The sequence below is a fragment of the Scyliorhinus torazame genome, chromosome 17 (genome assembly GCF_047496885.1).
Source record: "Scyliorhinus torazame isolate Kashiwa2021f chromosome 17, sScyTor2.1, whole genome shotgun sequence".
In the NCBI taxonomy this organism is placed as follows: Eukaryota; Metazoa; Chordata; class Chondrichthyes; order Carcharhiniformes; family Scyliorhinidae; genus Scyliorhinus; species Scyliorhinus torazame.
In genome coordinates, this window is record NC_092723.1 from 29,674,944 (window position 1) to 29,694,352 (window position 19,409).

Sequence of the window (19,409 nt, forward strand, 5' to 3'; positions counted from 1 at the left end):
TGCTCCCCGGACCTGGAATAGCTGACCGTGAAGTGCCGCCCATACTATCTTCCACATGAGTTCACTTCAGCCATTATCACAGCGGTCTACATCCCACCCCAGGCAGAAGTGAGGAAGGCGCTGGATGAACTGTACACAATTATAAACAACTACGAAACAGAACATCCGGAGGCCTTGTTCATCGTGGCCGGAGACTTCAACAAGGCCAACCTCAAGAATGTACTGCCAAAATTCCACCAGCACATCTCCTGTCGCTCCAGGGGCGACAACACTCTTGACCACTGCTACTCAAAAATCAAGGGCACCTACCGTTCCATCCCCCAACCGCACTTTGGGAAATCAGACCTTCCTTCTCCCAGCATACAAGCAGAAACTCAAGCGGGAGAATCCAGCTAAGAAGGTCGTGCAGTGCTGGTCCGAGAAAACAGAAGAGTTCTTGCGTGACTGCTTAGAGACAATGGACTAGTCCATATTTAAGAACTCAGCGACCACCTTAAATGAGTATGCCACCACCGTCACAGACTTCATCAGCAAATGTGTGGACGAATGCGTGCCAAAGAAAGCAGTACGTACGTTCCCCAACCAGAAACCATGGCTCAATCGCGAGATTGACTCCCTACTGAAGGACAGATCTGAGGCGTTCAAGTCAGACGCCACTGACTTATACAAGAAATCCAGGTACGACCTCCGCAAAGCCATCCGAGATGCCAAGAGAGAATATCAAACCAAACTAGAGTCACAGACAGACTCTCGGCGATTGTGGCAAGGACTAAACAACATAACAGGCTACAAAGCGAAGCCAGGCAGTATCTCCAGCAGCAGCGCACCCCTCCCCAATGAACTCCATGAATTCTATGCTCGGTTCGAGCAGGTAACCAACAATTTGCTGTCGAGTGCCCCAGCAGCCCATAATTCACCCATACCCACCATCACAGCTTCCGAAGTCAGATCTGCCTTCCTGAAAGTGAACCCTCGAAAGGTGACGGGCCCGGGCAGGATCCCTGGTCGTGCACTCAGAGCCTGCGCAGACCAGCTGGCAGAGGTGTTCGCGAACATCTTTAACCTGTCCCTACTCCACTCTGAGGTCCCCACCTGCTTCAAGAAGACCGCCATCATACCAGTGCCAAAGAAGAACTAGGCAACGTACCTCAATGACTACTATCCGGTAGCCCTGACTTCAGTCGTAATGAAGTGCTTCGAGAAGTTGATCATGAAGCGCATCACCTCCATACTCCCAGAACACCTTGATCCACTGCAATTCGCATACCGTCGCAACCGGTCCACAGCAGATGCCATTTCCCTGGCCCTACACTCATCCCTAGAGCATCTCGACAACAAGGACTCCTCCATCAGACTCCTATTTATTGACTACAGTTCCACCTTCAACACCATAATCCCAGCCAAGCTCATATCAAAGCTCCAAAACCTAGGACTTGGCTCCCCACTTTGCAACTGGATCCTCAATTTTCTGACCAACAGACCACAATCAGTAAGAATGAACAACAACACCTCCCCCACAATAGTCCTCAATACCGGGGCCCAGCAAGGCTGTGTACTTAGCCCCATACTCTACTCCCTGTACACACACGACTGCGTGGCACAATTTGGTTCCAACTCCATCTACAAGTTTGCTGATGATCCGACCATAGTGGGCCGGATCTCGAATAACGACGAGTCAGAATACAGAAGGGAGATTGAGAATCTCGTGGAGTGGGCAGCGACAGCAATCTCTTCCTCAATGCCAGCAAAACTAAAGAGCTGGTCATTGACTTCAGGAAGTAAAGTACTGTACACACCCCTGTCAGCATCAACGGGGCCAAGGTGGAGATGGTTAGCAGTTTCAAATTCCTAGGGGTGCACATCTCCAAAAATCTGTCCTGGTCGACCCACGTCGACGCTACCACCAAGAAAGCACAACAGCGCCTATACTTCCTCAGGAAACTAAGGAAATTCGGCATGTCCACATTAACCCTTACCAACCTTTACAGATGCACCATAGAAAGCATCCTATCGGGCTGCATCACAGCCTGGTATGGCAACTGCTCGGCCCAGGACCGCAAGAAACTTCAGAGAGTCGTGAACACCGCCCAGTCCGTCACACAAACCTGCCTCTCATCCATTGACTCCATCTACACCTCCCGCTGCCTGGGGAAAGCGGGCAGCATAATCAAAGACCGCTCCCACCCAGCTTACTCACTCTTCCAACTTCGTCCATCGGGCAGGAGATACAGAAGTCTGAGAACACGCACGAACCCCAGACTCAAAAACAGCTTCTTCCCCGCTGTTACCAGACTCCTAAATGACCCTTTTATGGACTAACCTCATTAACACTACACCCGGTATGCTTCATCCGATGCCGGTGCTTATGTAGTTACATTGTATACCTTGTGTTGCCCTATTATGTATTTTCTTTTATTCCCTTTTCTTCCCATGTACTTAATGATCTGTTGAGCTGCTCACTGAAAAATACTTTTCACTGTACCTCGGTACACGTGACAATAAACAAATCCAATCCAATCATTGTCAGCGCTACCTCCTGCACCAATAGCCTCTGGGACTCCTCCAAGCGGCTATGGATCTGCTGGAGTGAAGCTGACATCTCCCTCTGAATGTCCCAGCCGCTCCCTGATGTCTCCATCAGCTCCGAGAAACTCTGTTCCAGAAGCTCAGCATCAGGCTGGGATCCAGCTGGGTCCTGGGATCCAGCAGACCTCCGTCTGCTGTCTTGCCTGGGGATTTCTGCCTCCACCTGATGTACATCAGCAGCGGAGTGGCGCTCACCAGATTGTGCCCCAGACCACTAACCTGTCCCACTGAGGTATGTGTATCTGCGCTGGTGGAAGGTGGGGATGACAGCTATGCCGCAACTATAACAGTTACGTCTTCGGAGCTCTCCTCCGAGATGGTCTCCACGGAGTCAGGAGAGGGGACCGCACGGGATGGGCCGGCGCTGTCGGCTGCTAGACCTGTCATCAGTGGGTGGGATGGGTCAGTCAGTAAGGCAATCACTACTCACATTTAACAGGTTTTCCGGGGGGAGCCTGGTGGTTTCTCACCTCTGCGCCGTCCGCCAGCCTCCGCGTGGGTGACCACCCTGACCTCAGCCACACTAGTCACCTCCAGGGCCCGCTCCTTGAAGGAGGTGAGGATTCTCAAGTCTGGCACCCCTCCGCCGGTCTGGGCTCTCTCCCGCCGATTATGGGAAAGCTTTTCCTGAGGGTACACAGAGTGGGCATCGTTAACCACAATGTGGTTCACAATTGTCAGGGGTGGGGGGGTGGTGTGAAGGGCAGGTTGGGTTGAAGGGAGGGTTAATGGGGTGGGTGGAGGGAGTGCTGAAGGGGAGGGAGATGGTAGGCGGTTTGGGGCCACCTAGGGGTATTCTCCTGTGGGGTTTGGGATATTTGTGTATCCTCACTCATGCTGCCGGTGTAAGTCGTTGACCTTCTTCCGACACTGGCGGTCAGCCCTTCTGGTCACACTGCTCGAGCTGACTGCTGATGCCGCCTTGTCCCAGGCACTGATTGCCTTGTGGCTCACCCTCCGGGACCTTTGGGGGAACACAACATCCCTCCTGGCCTCCACCACATCCAGGAGGCTCCCCAGGTCAGCATCCCCGAATCTTGGGGCCAGTCTCCTCGGCACCATTGTTGCGAGCTGGCTGGGGTTGGCTGAGCAAGTGCAGCCTAAGTTGTTAGCAGGGGGCTGGCGAACGCAGTCTGCCTGGCTTTCTCTTGTGCCAATGTTCTCTTTGACTGGCTCCCAAATGGCATAAGCTATTGCACAGGCACAACAAGCTCATCCTGAATCCTGGGCCTGGCTGTTGTGGAGTGTTACATGATAGTAAGTGGTGAGATCATGCTTTCAGTCTCGTACGCAATAAAGTCTGACACTCCAGTGCGGAACTGAGACAGTGCTGCACAGTTAGTGGTGTCATTTTTTGGGAGTAATGCTAAACTGAGACACTGTCTGATCGTTCTCTGACATGAAAGATCCCATGGTACCATTTTAAAAGAGAGCAGGAATATTCTCCCTGATATGCTTACTAATATTTACCCCTCAATCTCTGCCACAAAAACAGATGATCTGGCCACTATCACCTTCCTGTTTGCGAGAGTTTACTACATGCAAATTGGCTGCTGTGTATTACACATCAAAACGGACTTTGCTGGCTAAAGCATCTTGGGGGATCCTGTGGTTTCAGGGGTGCAGTGGGATGAGAACTTTAGTGGGAGTGTCACGAGAGAGAAACAAAGATAGAAATTAAAGACAGAATCGGAGAAAGGAGTGGAACAAACAACAAAGAAACGTACAGCCCAGGAACAGGCTCTTCGGCCCTCTAAGTCTGCGCCGACCATGCTGCCTGTCTAACCTAAAACCTTCTACATTCCCAAGGTCTGTATCCCTCTATTTCTATCCTATTGATGTATCTATCAAGATGCCCCTTAAATGTCACTATCGTACCTGCTTCCACCTCCTCCTCTGGCAGCGAGTTCCAGGCACCCACTACCCTCTGTGTAAAAGAGTTCTCTCGCATATCTCCTCTAAACTTTGCCACTCACACTTTAAACATATGTCCCCTAGTAATTGACTCTTCCACCCTGGGAAAAAGCTTCTGACTATGTAACTGTGTCCATAACCTCATAATTTTGTAGACTTGTATCAGGTTGCCTCTCCACCTCCTTCATTCCAGTGAGAACAAACCGAGTTTATCCAACCTCTCCAACAGGCATGCCGTATGCCTTCTTGACTACCTACTCCACCGGTGTTGCCACTTTCACTGACCTGTGGACCTGTACACCGAGCTCCTTCTGCCTATCAATACTCTTAACAGTTCAAAATAAAAGCAAATTCCTGCAGAGGCTGGAATCTGAAACTAAAGAGAGAATGCTGGAAAATCTCAGCTGGTCTGGCAGCATCTGTAGGGAGAGAAAAGAGCTAATGTTTCGAGTCCAGATGACCCTTTGACTTAAAGGTTCGGTCATTTACTGTGTATTTCGCACTTGTATTAGTTCTTCTCACATTTGTCCGGATTAAACTCCATCTGCCATCTCTCTGCCCAAGTCTCCAACTTACTAATCAGAGCAGTATGTATGAAAATATAAAAAAGGCTAAAGGTGCTGGCTGGATTCTCCGCCGTCGGGATGCTCCATTTTGCCGGCAGTCCGGGATTTCCTACGGTGTGGGGCTACCCCAGAATGGGAAACCCCATTGAACAGCTGGTGAAACAGAGCAACCCACTGGCATGCTGAACCAGAAATCCGACGTGGCATAACGGAGAATCCAGCCCGCTGTATCTGAACGCATGGAGAATTCACAATATTGGAGATGAACTAACAGCATGAATTAGTACACACAGTTATGATATGATTGCTGTTATGGCGACATGGCTGTAGGGTGACCAAGGTTGGGAACCGAATATCCAAGTGCATTTGACATTTAGGAAGGACAGACAAAAATGAGAAGGTGGTGGGGTAGTTAAAGATAAAATCAGTGCAATAGTGCGAGAGGATATTGGTTCAGAAAATCTAGATGTAGAATCAGTCTGGGTGGAGCTGAGAAATAAGAAGGAATGGAAAGCATAGTAGGAGTTGTCTACATGCAACCAAACAGTAGTGGCAAGGCAGCGGATGCCATTAAAAAGGACATATGAGATGCAGGTGACAAGGGTGTGACAGTAATGATGGGTGACTTTAATCTACATACAGATTGGGCAAATCAATCAGCAACAATACAGTAGCGGATTACTGGAGTGTGTACATGGCTTCTTTTCGGCCAGAATGTTGCGGAACAAATTCGGGGACATGATATCCTTAATTTGGTATTACATAATGAGGCATATAATTAATAATCATCTTAGACATCGGGCCTCTGGGGGGTGTTGGGGAGGTTGTTGAGGTTGGGGAGGTCAGGATGTTGGAGAAGTCAGGGAGGTCAGGTCTAGTCGGGCCAGCTGGAGGATCAGTCCAGGTCAGGGGGGAGGCGGGATCAGGACGGTGGGTGGGCGGGTCACTGGGTCAGGTGCGGGGTTTATGTGGTGGGTTCCCTGGGTGGGGGGGTTGAGTTTTGGTGGAGCGAGGCTGAATCCGGGTTTTTAATTAGTTACTCTGGAGTTAGAAGTGATTTTTTTCCCTCTAACTCTTTCAGAGTAACTAACAGGATAACACTGGCAGAACCATCCGAAGTTAGTGATTTAAATCACTTCTGTCAGATGATTCCCAGCCCAACCATATTGTCCAGAGGAAGTTCGCACTTCTGGGCAATTGCCGGGTAATAGCACTATCACTAAAATTGTTCTTGCATGTTACCAGTAAGTGGAATTTATTTCTATTTCAAAATATATTACCTACAGATGTCTCAGGGAGTGTTCATTTTCCCCAAACATGGCATTCTTTCACTGTATGTGGTCGATAATAATTATTTTCCATCCATAAAGTACAGCCAGGAAGCTGTGACTGTATTTATATAAATTCCATATGCTAAACTCCTTTTATATATTGTAAAAGTTAGCAAGTTGCCAGTGCTTTCAACGCTTACTGATCTGAGTATGTTATTTAACAATTGGAGCAGTGGGAAGGTAGTCAATGGTAATCCTCAGGGCGTGATCCTCTGGCTACGCTGCGCCGGAGAAGCAGCTCGCCGCGGCGCAACGTGGCCGTTGAAAGCCTGCAGTCCCCGCTCCTGTGGTCTACCCGGCTCGCAACGCCTCGCAAGATTCACCGCAATCTCGCGAGACATTGGAAGGTGAATCCTGCCCTCAATTGGCAAGATCACATTTTAGCAAATCTGCATATTAGAGCGAGGCAGTAAACCTTACTCTAATGTGCAGATTCCTGAGGTACCCGAGGCTTTGGGATTCAATCCCTTTGCCTCGGGGAGCTCGGGCGAGCGTCATTTGATCTTGGTCCCCACAAACGGACGAGATGAAACGGCACTTTGTGGGGGGGAGGGATCTGAGGCCCCAGCTGCATGCCCTTTGGGCAGGTGGTGTCCTGTTGCCACCTGGGTACCCTGGCAATGCCAGCCTGGGTGCCCAGCCTGGCACTGCCAAGGTGCCTAAATAACATTGCCAGCTGGTGGGACACTGCAAGCTGCACGCACGATTGGTTCGGGTTTGCCTGGCATAGGTGTTGGGGTGCCAGGGAAACCTCTCATGTTACGTTTGGGCTGGGTGGGGGTCAGGGATATTTTGGGGGGCCTCGGAGATCGGGACACCATTTATAAATGCTTGGGGTATAATGACTTGTCTCTTGCTTCTTAAATTTGCTTAATAATTTCAATCAAGAAGGAAGTTGGATGTAATGTTTTACAATGTAAACAGAGATCCTATGATTTAAAAATAATTAATAGAATGTGACTGAACATTACACAGAGAGGGCGGGATCTACCGGCTGCGTTCCACCCGAACAGTGGCGCGACATGGCTGGTAGATGTCGGGTGAGACCTCCCCTGGGCTTCTCTACGACTGTTGCGCCTCGCGAGATCTAACCAGTCTCACACAGCTCGGTGGGTTTGAGAACGTACTTAACCATGCCAATGCCAGATCTAACCTGCTCCCAGCATCTATTGGCCTCCCCAGAGACACCCCAGCCGGGTGCCGATTTGTACTCGTCCACGCACCCAGGTGGAAACACCTGGGGGTTCTCCTAAGCCATTGGAGGATCAGGGGAGGGCAGTGTGATCCCTGGCTCTCCCCCAAGCACCCAGACACTTTGGCACTGCCTTCGGTCAGGGTCTGAGGGGGGCATGACCAGGAAAGGAGAGATGGGGGGGTGTATGAAGGGGGGGGGGAGTTTGAAGGGTGGGGGGCCCTTGAAGGGGGCGCCCGAAAGGGGGCATGGGAAGACCTGAAAAGAGAGGGCCCTCAGTGACCCCCATAGCGGTGTGTCTCGCTTGGGTGTGTGTGTGGGGTAATGTCCATAACTGTGGGGGGTGACATTGCCTGCAGCTGAGGAACCCTCAAGCTCACTTAGAGATCAGGGTACCCTTTCAAAATGGCTGTCCAATTTCTAAGGAGCTGGCCTGGTCAGCGAGTTCACTTTTAAGTATTTTAAGTGTGGGCTAATCCAAAGAGAATCTCCCTCGGGCTAGAAAAAGTGTGGTTAGATAGCGATGAGGAACTCACCGACAGAGCTGGGGAGAAACTCCCAGCCAAACCCGCCTGAAATGACACTTAGAAACTTTTCCGTCAGATCACAGCCATAGGGCATGAATTTCTGGCCATTCACGTTGGCAGGGATGTTACAATCCCGCCAATGGCACATCCCCGCGAGTGGTGTGTTTAATGGGAAACCCCGTTGACAACAACGGGACCAAAAGTTACCGTCTCTCCCCCCCTAGCCACTGGCGAGCCACCCTTTGCCATTGCAGAACACGCTGTGGAGGAGGCGGGGGGGGGGGGGGGGGGGGGAGGGGGGGGGAAGGGGAGAGGGGGGGAGTGGGGGGAGGACAATCCCACTCAATGTAAGGTGGATGAAAATACACTGGAAGACACTCTGAATTCAGACATACCAATGAAAATGATATAATGATGTTAAAGTTTAGAATCCGACTATAAAAGTGGCAGAAAGGATGTTATACTTTAGGGAAGAACATGAGGAGCAGTCAGATTGGGACCAGCAACAGGGCCTCAAGACAGTAAATTAAACAGATCAAATGGTCTGTAACATTCATATCTTCCTATTCCCTTATCGATCATATGATGAGTATAATTTTACACCTTCTGCAGGTAAGTGAAACTGATAACTGACTGCATCACAGTGGGTGTAATTTTCCAGCCTTTCCCATCCGTGGCATCTTCCAGTCCCGCCAAAGGGGACCACCTGTGGCAGGACGGGTGAGCTGCACAAAATGCCATTGTCATCGGTGGGACCAGAAGATCCTGCCGCCTCTGCCAAAGGACAACACATCACCGGGAGGGGGAGAGGCCACTGCAGATTACCTGCCTTTTTGCGAGAAATGTGTTTATCGTTCAATTTCTGTGGAGCCCAGAGGAGCAGGAATGTTTCCACAAGGATACTGTGGGCCAGATTTCTCTGCTTCATTTGTCATCATCACCACTGCTGCGCACATAGCCCCCAAACTCCCCACAGGGCTTACACACAGCTTGCTGTTTTCATGTAGCTGAAGTTAAAGACCTAATTTTGTTCCGGCTATGGGAGGACATCTTCATACTGCGCTGTGCATTTAAGTGAAGCAGCATGAGTTAACTTTCTTTCCTAAAATGTTTGCTCTGCACAGTGTTCAGACTCCTGTACGAGAATCCCAACTATTTGCAATTTGTAAGACTAAGAGACAAGAAGAGTACTAAGCCACAGGAGTAATAGCACTGACCAATAGGTATCTTTTGTGGTCAAATAAATGTCAATTTAACACAGAATTAGCCATATTAGCAACACAGTAATAGCTTTCCATTTAATAGTTAAAACATTTCTTAAATAAAAGGGGGAAAAAAAATAACTCTCTATCTGCACCTGCTGCTATATATTCCAATTAAGCAGCCCAATACAGTTCAAATGCCACTTCTGAATAAAGTTAACAATCAGGGTTACTTGTGTCGCTGTACAGACCTTTGGAGAGACCCTTTCAAGTACAACCTGAAAAACCTTCTATTTTCTCAGACTAAAATCCTATAGCAAACTGAAAAACTACAGACAAACCTGGCTCCTTCCACTAAGATGTCCCATGATCTGTTTATTTAGGACTAAACACAATCCCTCATAAATTATCTACACCCTCGGGAACCTCCTAAACATAAGCAATATTTCAATAGCGATCTACATGTAAACAATTAAATGGTTAAAAATCAATAATAACCTCACCTTACGACCCCTTAATCACAGCTTTAGTAGACACACTGCCTGTATGTATTTTAAACCAGGGTTTTTAATAATATTACTGCAACATAGTATAGATATTTCATAGAACAATTAATGACATTCATCACAACAGACTGTCATTACAATCACTCATTGTACAAATTGCCTAATCACAACAATTGTGTGATTTTGTCTTTCAGTCCTTCCTGACCATGAAGAACAGTTTTCATCTCCTTCTATCATCTCAGCTATGAGGGCACGTGAAATAACACCTCAGAATAGCTACATTACCATGGATGGTGGAGACAGGAACCATTTGCTTTCATCACTTCCTAGCTGTGGGTCTTTATTGCATGTTAACCTTTTGAACTTCTGGAGCTGTATAGTCATGTATAGTCAATGGCCTGAGTGCCCCCAATGCACCACAAATTGGTGCAGAGGAAAGGATGCACACCAATATACCACAGAAATCCATTTAATCACACCCATATACCACTGAAATCCATATGATCACACCGATATACCACTGAAATCCATATGATCACACATTACCACTGAAATCCACATGAAGACACCCATATACCAGTGAAACCCATATGAAGACACCCATATAATTGCTGAAATCCATATGAGGACACCCATATACCACTGAAATCCATACAAGCACATCCATTACCACTGAAATACATATGAGCATACCCATGTACCACTGAAATCCATATGAAGACACCCATTTCCCACTGAAATCCATAGTATTACTCTCTACCTTGCTTATTTTTAAGCTGCATTGAGAGCTGTATGTTTCTTGACATGTTGTTTAATGAAAAATTGAATAGTAGTGTTAAGGGATAATTTTAAGCTATTTTTCAGGTGTTAAGTAAAACATTTAATATTGTATTTAAATTAACGTTTTGTTTTAGAAATACCAAAGCAAGGGCAGCACGGTGGCACAGTGGTTAACATTGCTGCCTACGGCGCTGAGGACCTGCGTTCGAATCCCGGCCCTGGGTCGCTGTCCGTGTCGGGTTTGTGTGTTCTCCCCGTGTCTGCGTGGGTTTCGCCCCCGCGGCCCAAGGATGTGCAGGATGGGTGAATTGGCCACAATAGATTGCCCCTTAATTGGAAAAAATAATTGGGTACTCTAAATTTTTTTTTTTTTTAAAGAAATACCGAAGCCCTTTTTGATCATGTAATCATTCCCGGAGCGAATTTTTCTTTCCCCACAGTCTTAAAATAAACGAAAATATTGGGGTTTTAGTCCAGTAAACTAGCCACTGTTGGGATCTGGTCTGGTCTGGGTTCATAATACTCCCCATTTGCTCTTCCTTCCCCCCCATCCCCCTGCGGGGGAGAGGAAAACTGCAGGGGATGGGCACAATGGAAATGCGGAGCTTGTTCAAGGAACAGCTACTGCGGGTCCTTGATAAGTATGTACCTGTCAGGCAGGGAGGAAGTGGTTGAGCGAGGGAACCGTGGTTTACTAAAGCAGTCGAAACACTTGGCAAGAGGAAGAAGCAGGCTTATGTAAAGATAAGACACGAAGGTTCAGTTAGGGCACTCGAGAGGAACAAGTTAGCTAGGAAGGAGCTAAAGAGAGAGCTAAGAAGAGCCAGGAGGGGACATGAGAAGTCTTTGGCAGGTAGGATCAAGGATAACCCTAAAGCTTTCTACAGATATGTCAGGAATAAAAGAATGACTAGGGTAAGAGTAGGGCCAGTCATGGACAGTAGTGGGAAGTTGTGCGTGGAGTCCGAGGAGATAGGAGAGGTGCTAAATGAATATTTTTCGTCAGTATTCACACAGGAAAAAGACAATGTTGTCGAGGAGAATTGAGATTCAGGCTACTAGACTAGAAGGACTTGAGGTTCATAAGGAGGAGGTGTTAGCAATTCTGGGAAGTGTGAAAATAGATAAGTCCCCTGGGCCGGATGAGATTTATCCTAGGATTCTCTGGGAAGCTAGGGAGGAGATTGCTGAGCCTTTGGCTTTGATCTTTAAGTCATCTTTGTCTACAGGAATAGTGCCAGAAGACTGGAGGATAGCAAATGTTGTCCCCTTGTTCAAGAAGGGGAGTAGAGACAACCCCAGTAACTATAGACCAGTGAACCTTACTTCTGTTGTGGGCAAAGTCTTGGCAAGGTTTATAAGAGATAGGATGTATAATCATCTGGAAAGGAATAATTTGATTAGAGATAGTCAACACGGTTTTGTGAAGGGTAGGTCGTGCCTCACAAACCTTATTGAGTTCTTTGAGAAGGTGAGCAAACAGGTGGATGAGGGTAAAGCAGTTGATGTGGTGTATATGGATTTCAGTAAAGCGTTTGTTAAAGTTCCCCACGATAGGCTACTGCAGAAAATACGGAGGCATGGGATTCAGGGTGCTTTTGCAGTTTGGATCAGAAATTGGCTAGCTGGAAGAAGACAAAGGGTGGTGGTTGATGGGAAATGTTCAGACTGGAGTCCAGTTACTAGTGGTGTACCACAAGGATCTGTTTTGGGGCCACCGCTGTTTGTCATTTTTATAAATGACCTGGAGGAGGGCGTAGATGGATGGGTGAGTAAATTTGCAGATGACACTAAAGTCGGTGGAGTTGTAGACAGTGCGGACGGATGTTACAAGTGGTAGAGGGACATAAATAAGCTACAGCACTGGGCTGAGTGGTGGCAAATGGAGTTTAATGCAGAAAAGTGTGAGGTACTTCATTTTGGAAGGAATAACAGGAAGACAGAGTACTGGGCTAATGGTAAGATTCTTGGTAGTGTGGATGAGCAGAGAGATCTCGGTGTCCATGTATATAGATCCCTGAAAGTTGCCACCTAGGTTGAGAGGGTTGTTAAGAAAGGTGTGTTAGCTTTTATTGGTAGAGGGATTGAGTTTCGGAGCCATGAGGTCATGTTGCAGCTGTACAAAACTCTGGTGCGGCCGCATTTGGAGTATTGCGTGCAATTCTGGTCGTCGCATTATAGGAAGGATGTGGAAGCATTGGAAAGGGTGCAGAGGAGATTTACCAGAATGTTGCCTGGTATGGAGGGAAGATCTTATGAGGGAAGGCTCAGGGACTTGAGGCTGTTTTCGTTAGTGAGAAGAAGGTTAAGAGGTGACTTAATTGAGGCATACAAGATGATCAGAGGATTAGATAGGGTGGACAGCGAGAGCCATTTTCCTCGGATGGTGATGTCTAGCACGAGGGGACATAGCTTTAACTTGATGGGAGATAGATATAGGACAGATGTCAGAGGTAGGTAGTAAGAGTGTGGAATGCCCTGCCTGCAACAGTAGTGGACTCGCCAACACTAAGGGCATTCAAATGGTCATTGTATAGACATATGAACGATAAGGGAATAGTGTAGATGGGCTTTGGAGTGGTTTCACAGGTCGGCGCAACATCGAGGGCCGAAGGGCCTGTACTGCGCTGTAATGTTCTATGTTCTATGTTCTAAGACACCAATATACCACTGTAATCCATATGAGCACACCACTGGGCACCATCAAGTCTGCACAGCATTCTCCTAACAAAATAGGTTCTCCGTGTAATGATATAATAAGTCCAAGTCTAATAAAGGGTTAACAAGAGAGATCGCATGTATATCAACACTAGATGGCATCACTGAATGATCGTATAAAAGGCTGCGTCTCTAGGCATGCTGGGAGAAGCTGATGGAGAGTTCGATGCAGAAGGATAGTGTAGAGTTGAGTTAGAGTGTAGTCTATATATTAGAGAGATTAATAATTACTGTATCACAGATTCAGTATTATTATTTTGTTATCTGTTACTCCGTAAAGCAGTGTTTTTCAAACTTTTTTTCCGGGGACCCATTTTTACCTACCGGCCAACCTTCGGGACCCAACCCGGCCGACCTTCGCGACCCACGCCGGCTGACCTGCGCGACCCACGCCGGCTGACCTGCGTGACCCACCATTTTCTCTTACCTTGTTTGTTGCTGACAAAAATGGAGAAAATCATTTTGGGTCCCTTTGGCCCCAATGGTCCCTTTCGCCCTCCGAACTTGGAAAAAAAAAGGTTGCATCCATATAAAAAAAAATGCAGCCGCATTTTTAAAATCTGTTCCTGGCAATTTTGAAGGCCGCTCACAACCGGCCTTATTAGAAGCTGGGTGTTGCGGCTGTTGCACGTGGATTCGCGTGATCGGGAGCGCCGCGACGGACGGCTCCACGGCCCTCCCGACACCCGCCCACGACCCACCTGCGGGTCGCGCCCCTGAGTTTGATAATGTCTGCCGTAAAATGTGCAAACCTAATCACGTTAAGTAGTGTAAAATAAATTACTTTTGATTTAAAGTAATTACTTTTGATTTATAGTTTTATGTTCTTTGTCAATACTACATCTTTGGCTATCTTGGAGAACAAAACAAATAACATAACACTCTGGAGGTGGAAACAATGTGGCCGTAAGCATGTGGCCAGGCAGGTCTAGGCCTGTCTGGTTTCGACAGGAAGTTGATTGTCCAAGGCCTGGCTGCATAAATACAATCTGTTCCAGCTGTGCAGTTTGCAAATTGCAGGGTCTAGCTATGTTTAAGCTTGGCTTCCACGTTTTGAGTATATATCCAAGTTTATGTAAAGAAAATATCAATATTTTGGTAATACTCCTAGATGCCATGGGTGACCTGACCACAGAGCACACCCATATACCACTTAAATCCATACGATCACACACATATACCACTGAAATCCATATGATCACACCTATATACCACTGAAATCCATATGATCACACCTATATACCACTGAAATCCATATGATCACACCCATATAACACCGAAATCCATGTGATCACACCTATATACCACTATAATCCAAATGAGCACAGCTATATACCATTGAAATCCATATGATCATACACATATGCCACTGAAATCCACATGAAGACACCAATGTACCATTGAAATCCATAGGAGCACACCTATATTCTAATGAAATCCATATGAGCATACCTAGATACCACTAAAATCCATATGCGGATAGCTATAAGCCACAGAAATCTACATGAAGACACCTATATACCACTCAAATCCAAATGCGCATACCTATATTCCACTGAAATCTGTATCTCCTCATTCTGTTCAATAATGCAATGAAAAAATGCAATGTTGACAGTACCCATCAGGTTTTCAGTGTTAATTGTATTTACATCTTGTCACACCCTAATATGTGATACTGCAGTTCCAAGTGTTGGCCCGAAAGTGGCTCTGACACCCATATAATTCTCCAGAGCAACATTATCCTTCTGTCACCGAAACCATTTTGATTTTTTAAAATAACATTAACTTTCGGGAATAATTTCAACCCTCAACATCATTACCCATTCCTTATTGTTCACCAAGTCTGCATTAATAAATTAACATTTCATTAGCCACTGATCAGAATTTCCCTGGTGAGGGCTGGGTGTTTATCTAATAAAACTAACAAAGATGTGCAGGTTAGGTGGATTGGCCATGCTAATTTGCCCCCAAAGGTCAGGTGGGGTTACTGGGATAGGGCGGGCGAATGGACCTAGGTTGGATGCTCTTTCAGAGGGTCAGTGCAGACTCGATGGGCCGAATGGCCATAGGGATTCTATGATTTACAGGCTTGTTTTTTAGTTTGATCCTTTGGGAAGAAGAATGTGCCGAGCATACCAGGTCCAAATCTCCAAGCGCTCCATCCCATGCCACGTGGTTGATCCATAATCTCTTCTGAAATGTTTAGCAAGCCACCAAATACAAAGGGCGGGATTCTCCACTCCCGCGCCGAAGTGGCCGCGCCATCGTGAATGCCATCGAGGTTCACGACGGTGCGAAACGGCCCCGATCCCAACCAATTCAGGCCCTGACAATGGGCTAGGATCGGGGCCGCGTCATCTACACGCACCAGGCCTTGTCGCCCGCGTAAAGGCGGCGCCGCATAGATGACGCGGCCGGCGCCGCATTACTGGCGTCATCCGCGCATGCGCGGATTGGCTGGTGCCAGCCCGCACATGCGTGGTTGCCGTCCTCTCTAAGTCTGCCCCGCAAGAAGATGGCGGGCGGATCTTGCGGGGCTGCGGAAGGAAGGAGGTCCTCCTTCAGAGAGGACGTCACCATAGCCCTCCATAGGGGATTATGAGGGGACAGAGGGAGCATCGGGTGTCGCTCTATGCCGATGACCTGTTCCTGTATGTTTCAGATCCGCTGGAGAGTATGGGAAGGATTATGGGCCAGCTGGGGAGGTTTGGAGGGTTCTCGGGGTAAATGTGAATGTAGGGAAAAGCGAGGTTTTCCTGGTGAATGAGCTGGGATGGAGGGCAAATTTAGGGGGTTGCCATTTACGGTAGCGAGGGAAAGGTTTAGGTATTTGGGGATTCAGGTAGTGAGGGAATGGATGGGGCTCCATAAGTGGAACTTAACGAAGCTGGGAGGACCTTAAGAGATGGGATACGCTGCACTTAACATTGACGGGGAGGGTCCAAATGGTGAAAATGAATATGCTGTCGAGGTTCTTGTTTATTTTTCAGGCTCTCCCGATCTTTATACCAAAGGTCCTTTTTCGTAAATTGGACACGATCATTTCGGACTTTGTATGGATGGGGTATGTGCCGAGGGTGGTGAGGACCCTGCTACAGAGGCAGAGGCAGCAGAGGGGGTTGGCGTTGCCGAACCTGCTTCATTATTATTGAGCGGTGAATGTGGATAAGGTGCGGCGATGGTGTGAAGGAGAAGGGGTAGAGTGGGTTAGGATGGAGGAGGAATCTTGTAAGGGGTCTAGTTTGAGGGCTATGGTGACGGCAGCATTGTCAATGGCTCTGAGGCGGTATTCAGGGAGCCTGGTGGTGCAGTCCACGGTGAAGATATGGAATCAGTTGAGGAGACATTTTCGGGTGGAAAGGATGTCGGTTTTAACGATGCTGTGCGAGAATCATGAATTTGAGCGGGGGAGATGGATAGTGTATACAGGAGGTGGAGGTGGCCAAGATGAGGGATCTGTATTTGGAGGACGGGTTCGCCAGTCTGGAGGAGCTAAGGGAGAGGGTAGAGCTGCCGAGGAGGTATGAGTTCATGGACGGGATTCTCCGACTCCCCGCCGGGTCAGAGAATCGCTGGGGGGCGGCGTGAATCCCGCTCCCACCGGCTGCTGAATTCTCCAGCGCCGGGGATTTAGCGGGGCGGGAATCACGGCGCACCGGTGGCCGCTGGTAGCAGCCCCCCCCGGCGATTCTCTGGCCCCCAACGGGCTGAGTGGCCGCCCGTTTTCGGCCAGTCCTGCCGACGTATATTACACCAGGTATTTGCCGGCGGGACCTGGCTGCGCGAGCAGCCTCCGGGTTTCTCGGGGGGATCTGGCCCCGGGGGGTGCTCCAATAGTGGCCTGGCCTGCGATCGGGGCCCACCGATCCGCGGGCGGGCCTGTGCTGTGTGGGCACTCTATTGTTCCGCGTCAGCCGCTGTGCTCCTCCGTGATGGCCGACGCGGAGATGAACCCCCCCTGCGCATGCGCTGGGATGACACCAGCACACGCTGGCGCTCTCGCGCATGCGCCAAGAGGCACTTTGGTGCCGGATGGCGTGGCGCCAAGCCCCTTCCCCGCCAGCTGGTGCAGCGCAAACCACTCCGGGGCCGGCCTAGCCCCTGAAGGTGCGGATCCGCACCTTTGGGGCGGCCCAACGCTGGAGTGGTTCACGCCACTCCTCAGCGCTGGGACTCCCTGCCGGGTAGGGGAGAATCCCGCCCCTGGTGTCCGCAGGTGAAGGACTTTGCGCGAAAGTTCTGGAGTAGGTTACCTTGTTTGCCGGGAGCGACTGCTGCTTCCGGATGTGGAAGGGGTGGGAAGAATTTCGGACATATACACATGGCTAGGGGGGCAGGGAGGCGAGTGGATGGTGAAGGTCAAGGAGAAATGGGAAGAGGCGTTGGGAGGGGAGATCAATTGGGGAGTATGGAGTGAGGCACTACTTAAGGTAAACGGATCTCCTCCTGTGCAAGGATGAGCCTGATACAGTTTAAGGTGGCGCACAGGGTGCATATGACTCGGGCGAGAATGAGTGGGTTCTTTTAGGGGGTAGCTGATGTGTGTGAGAGGAATGGGTGGGGGCCAGCAAATCAGGCGCACGTGTTTTGGGGTTGCGAAAAATTGGGAAGATTCTGGGCAGGCGTGTCTGCGGTCTTAGCCAGGGTAGTGGAGGAGGAGGTGGACCCGCACCCTTTGGTGGTGGTATTTGGGGTTTCAGAGAAGCCGGAGCACAGGGAGAGGGGGAAGGCTGATGATGTGGCCTTCGCCTCTCTGATTGCATGGCGGCGAATTTTGCTGGAGTGGCAGTCAGCATCGCCATGGCGGCTTGGTTGGGCGATCTGTACGACTTCCTGCATTTGGAGAAGATAAAATATGAGTTAAGGGGCTCTGCAGAGGGGTTTGAGAAAAGGTGTGGGGTTTTGTGACCGTGTTTGAGGAGCTGTTCATCACGGGGGGAGAGGAGAGGAGGGTGAAAGAGGGGGGGAAATTTGTATCGTTGATTACTGGGAAGTATGTTTCCCGGGGTGTTTATGTGTTGTAACCTGTTTTGATAAGTATTGGTAATAAAATACATTTTAAATTTTTTGTTACCCGGGTCTAGGTATTCAATAAAATTATGACTGACCTGATCGTGGCTGCAACTCCACATTGTCGCATACCCCCAATAACCTTTGACTCCCTTGTTGACCAGGAAACTATTCATCTCTACCTTAAAATAATTCAACAACTCTGCATTCTGGAGGAGGGAGTTCCAAGGATACTCAATCCTCCGTGAGAAAAATGTCTCCACATCGCCAACTTAAATGGGTCACCACTTATTTTTGAACTAAACTAGTCTCTCCCACAGGAGGAGACATCCTTTCAGTATCCACCCTCAGAACCTTATATGTTTCAATAAGATCACCTCTCATTCTTCTAAACTCCAACCAATACAGGCCCAACCTGACCAACCACCTCTGAGAAGATAAGCCCCTCATCTGGAGACTCAGTCGAGTAAACCGTCTCTGAACTACTTCTAACATGTTTATACCCTTACTTAATGAAGGAGATCAAAACTGTACACAGTACTCCAGATGTGGTACTACCAACTGGTACAACTGTACCAACACATCCTTGTTTTTTATTCCATTCCCCTCGCAATAAATGACAACATTCCATTTGCCTTCCTGATCACTTGCTCTACCTGCATGCTAACTTTTTTGTGATTCATATACTAGGTCACCCAGATCCTTCTGTAGCTCAGAGTTCTGAAATCTCTCTCCATTTAGATAATATGCTGCTTTTCTATTCTCCCAGCCAAGTTCACATTTTCCCACATTATACTCCATTTGCCAATATTTTTCCCACTCACTTACCTATCCATATCCCTTTGTAGAATCCTTGGGCAGGATTCTCCCAAATCCCCGCGATGGCCCGGCACCGGCGTAAAAAGCGGCGCGAACCGCTCCAGCGTCGGGCCGATCGGAAGTTGCGGAATCCTCCGCACTTCCGGGGGCTAGGCCAGCACCGGAGGGGTTGGTGCCGTGCCAACCTGCGGCGAAGGGCCGGTGCAAGTTAGCGCATGCACAGAACCGCCAGCGTGGTTCCGCGCATTTGCAGACCGA

General features: G+C 48.7%; 1 protein-coding gene across 1 annotated transcript in view; it reads left to right on the top strand.

The window, feature by feature from the left end:
- Positions 1-19,409, top strand: part of LOC140394571 (sushi, von Willebrand factor type A, EGF and pentraxin domain-containing protein 1-like) — a 109,205-nt gene that overhangs the window by 77,185 nt on the left and 12,611 nt on the right. The window contains exon 18 of the mRNA XM_072481927.1: positions 10,019-10,156. Within this exon, the coding sequence (XP_072338028.1) occupies positions 10,019-10,156 (138 nt within the window). The remainder of the gene's footprint in view (positions 1-10,018; positions 10,157-19,409) is intronic.